Source organism: Verticillium alfalfae, genomic scaffold (genome assembly GCF_000150825.1).
Source record: "Verticillium alfalfae VaMs.102 supercont1.9 genomic scaffold, whole genome shotgun sequence".
NCBI classification, from domain to species: domain Eukaryota; kingdom Fungi; phylum Ascomycota; class Sordariomycetes; order Glomerellales; family Plectosphaerellaceae; genus Verticillium; species Verticillium alfalfae.
In genome coordinates this window covers 782631-786238 of record NW_003315030.1, presented here as the reverse complement: position 1 = coordinate 786238, position 3608 = coordinate 782631, and the positions used below count along the sequence as shown (strand labels likewise).

Here is a 3608-nt window from a genome sequence, read left to right as displayed (position 1 = left end):
AGTTCAAGGGACGACACAGGGGAGGACATCGCAACCTTGCCAAGCACGATACGGCAGGGGACCCAATACTTGGTTGATATCCCTTACTGCTACACTGTATGCTGCTGTTCAATAGCAACAATAATAAGAGCCCGAACGCCAACTCTTGGTGTCAAACATACCCACGTTCTCTGGTGGACATGTCGACTCCTGTAAGCCTATGCCCTTTTACTCCTTCTACCGGTTTCAATCCAAGTGCCCTCAGGCCCGATACTGCCCCAGAATTTTCATAAACTGCTATACCCCATAAGACCAAGAGTACTCACGCTCGCGCAGCAAATTCCACCGGATGACCACTGACCCGATCAGATACATCATCTACCTGCCAGGCTGTGACTGGCGTGTATATTTGCCAAATTGTGACAGAAGATACCCCCTATCGAGCGCTGCCTGCCTACAAAGCAGCGCAAGGAAACGAAAAAACATCCTCGTCATTCGAAGCTGGTTCGTCGCATATCTGCAGCAATCGTGGATCGATAGTATACTGCGATTCTTGTGGATTGCCCGTGGGCGGCATCGAGAGTTGGTCCCACATCGAGCCCATCTGAAGCCCGCTATTCGGATAGGGTTCGCTATGCATGGGGGTTTGCAAAAGCTGCTCGTCTGATTTGAAGTAGCCTTGAGATTCTGCAACGTACTCCTCACCTGCCGGTGATACGGTAGAATCGGTGCTGAAGTCGTTGACCAAAGTCATCGGAGTCGAAGCATTGCTATGAGGTTCATACTGTGCAGGCAAGGGGACGTCATCCATGGACGTGAGGAATAAATCCATGGGCGACGGGGACTCATCCTGGTTCATGCCAGCTCCCCAAGATTTATCGTAGTGCTGCACGGCGTGGGATCCTTGACCTTCCCTTATGTTCCGCCTGCAGGTAAGTATCTGATCCTTGTTCAACCTGAACTCTCTACAGGCGCTGTAGTCCTGGCCGATCCCGTTTCTTTGGTTGTTGGCTGGCATCATGGTCCAGCGAAAGCCCTGGCTCGTGGCCCCCGCCAGCTCTCCCGGCCACCAAAGATATTCTGCCGCGGTCAACTCTTTGTCCATGCCGAAAAAGCAAAGCTGCGAGAAACGATCGACCAGATCGCCTTCGCTATGTCCATGAACACGCAGATGCTTGATGATTTGCGGCTCGAGACTCCAGGGAACTGGCTCAGAGTTTGCAAGTCCCCTGCAGAAATATCTGAAATTTTGGAAATCATCTTCGGCCATGAGAATGATGACCTTTGGGCAACTTGCCCAAGCAGCATGGCTGTGTAAGACTGCTCCGGGCTGTTGTGGCAAGTTGATCCAGTGAAAGTAGCCAGGGTACTGGAGACTCAAGGGGCCAGACCCACGGATCGTCGCGCCAGCGGACGGCGTGGGGAAAGCCAGAACGACGAGTACGCGATATGAAGAGATGCTTGAATCTAATGGAGGTCGAGGAGGCAGGGGAAACAGGTTGTTGTTGGGAATTGGCCGAGTGCTGATGAGTGGCCCCTGAATCGGCCCCATTTGAGTGGTATATTGCTGGGACTGTTGCTGGGACTGGAGGTAGCCTTGAAGGTTAGTGATCGCAGGAGGCTGCTGCTGGTTTGGACCGCCTTGAGGCATCTGATCCGGCAGGAATGGATTATTCATGCTGATCAAGAGCTGCTGAGGGCTTGTGACTGAGGTAACGGTATGGGTCTGCGTCGATGCTCAAGTAGAATGTGCTGGTGACGACGTTGGTGATGAGATAACTGTAGACGAAGCTCATAAGTAATTGGGAATGCTCCGTACGGGGGTCCTTCATGTCGATGGCCGGGGGAGCATCTTATATAGGTATGCTGGCAGGAAGATGACCTTTCTCCGCAAGAGACATCTCCTGCCTCGCGATTCCGCGCCTGGAGAACTTTGTTCGGGCATCGTGCTTCTAAGTCACGGGACATGGGCAAGACTGGAAACTTTTGCGATATGAATTCGATCCACAGAAGTTGCGATGCAGATGGGCTACGGAAAGCATGTCAGCTGTGTGGGAAACCTTGGGAAACCTTGGGCCATTGGGGTTGATCGTCACTCGCTCGACCGGCTGGACGTAACTCCGCAAGCCTGCCCATGCACAGCCCGTGGCAGGAACCACGAGGCATTCGTGAGACATTTGTCAAGAGGTGCTTGCCAGCTCTTGATGTGGCAGGATGTTTCCACAAAACGAGGGCTACAAAGCAGCGAATCTCGCCCTTCTCCTGTCGCCCGCGCATGACGGCAGGCAGCTCTGTCAGCCGATCTGCTGCTGACCTGTTAGACCAGCCAGCCTTGCTATGCCCGAAAATTCGTGAACCTGATTCTCCCCGTGAGCGCATCCCCAGGGCAGATGCCATCGCTGCACACCCTGACACACTCAAGACACAGGTCTTGCACTTGACACGAGAAAGATGAGGCGGAAAAGATGACTTTTGCATTCAAGCCGCACCTGCAGTTCACGCCCTCTTCCTCTGCTTCCTATCATCCATGAAGCGCGTCCCCGATCCTCCCGCGAAGCGCTTCGCGTCCCAGCCGCCATCCGAGTCGGGGCTCGAGTCCCGGTCGTGGCCACCCATGAGCTCCATGTTCTCGCCGTCAAAGGCATTCTCTCCCCTGTTCTTGCCGCGACCGCCAGACCCAGACGCCTTGGGCGCTGCCGCCGTGCATCTTGACAGCAGCTTGGCGGCCCCGCGACTTGCGCTTTCTCGAACCCGAGCGACTCGACACGTTGCCGAGGCCGGACGCGGCGGCTTCGCCTGTTGTACCAGAACAGACCGCCGAGGATGAAGAGGAGGCCGGCACCGACGATGGGCAGCGCAATGTACAGCTCCTTGTCGCCCGGGGGCCTGGAGTCGCGGTGCGGGGGCCTGTCCTGGCGGCGCACGAATACGGTCTGGCCGACGACGTCAGGGCCGACGTACTCGTCGTCAATGTGGCGCTGGATGCGCAGCTGGATCGTGGCGTTCTGCTCGCCGCGGGGGATGGTGTTGCCGCCGACGTGCCAGGGGTAGAAGCCGTGCTTGGCGGGCTTGACGTGCTTCTTGTTGGGGTTGAAGATGGGGTCCTCAGTCTCGTCGATCTCGCCCGTCGTGCTGTTGATGTAGTAGCCGACGAGGTGGATCCAGACCTTTTCGCTCGTGTTGCTCTTGAGGACGGGCGCCGTGGCATCCCAGGTGACTGATGCTGTTAGCAAGGAGCCCATAGATGAAGGCGATGGTGGGGGGAGGGGAGGTGAGAAAGGGCACATACCATAGTAGGTCTTGCCGACAAAGAGCTCGCCATCCTTCTCTGGGGCGCAGAAAGGCGCGTGATCCATGTCGATGTTGTGACACGGGACGAAAGCACCCTTTCCGTTCTTGGCTTTGGCCGTGGCGATGGGCGGATCGCCCGTGCTGACGCTGACCAAGGCATCGCGGCGGTTTGTGAAAGTGAAGACGGTGCCGGTCAGGGCGTTGGGCGCGCCAGACTCGTAGGTCGGAGTACCCGAGACGGTGGTGAGAACGGGGGTGATGGTCGTGGGAGTGCCCTTCTTGTTGACCGAGACCCACGGCGCGTCGGGCGCAGAGGTTTGGCACGAGGCACAATGTTT

The 3608-nt window shown here is 56.7% G+C and overlaps 2 protein-coding genes across 2 annotated transcripts; both read right to left on the bottom strand.

Moving 5' to 3' along the window:
• Nucleotides 1-433: 433 nt before the first annotated feature.
• VDBG_07195 (predicted protein) lies at nt 434-1657 on the bottom strand (the record flags this gene model as incomplete). The annotated part of the gene is made up of 1 exon (XM_003002578.1): nt 434-1657. The coding sequence occupies one exon, from the start codon at nt 1655-1657 to the stop codon at nt 434-436; it is 1224 nt and encodes a 407-aa protein (XP_003002624.1).
• A 739-nt stretch (nt 1658-2396) lies between these two features.
• Nucleotides 2397-3335, bottom strand: VDBG_07194 (conserved hypothetical protein; the record flags this gene model as incomplete). Its single annotated transcript, XM_003002577.1, has 2 exons — nt 2397-3196; nt 3269-3335. 2 exons carry the CDS (start codon nt 3333-3335, stop codon nt 2397-2399), a joined length of 867 nt encoding a protein of 288 aa, XP_003002623.1.
• Nucleotides 3336-3608: the final 273 nt, after the last annotated feature.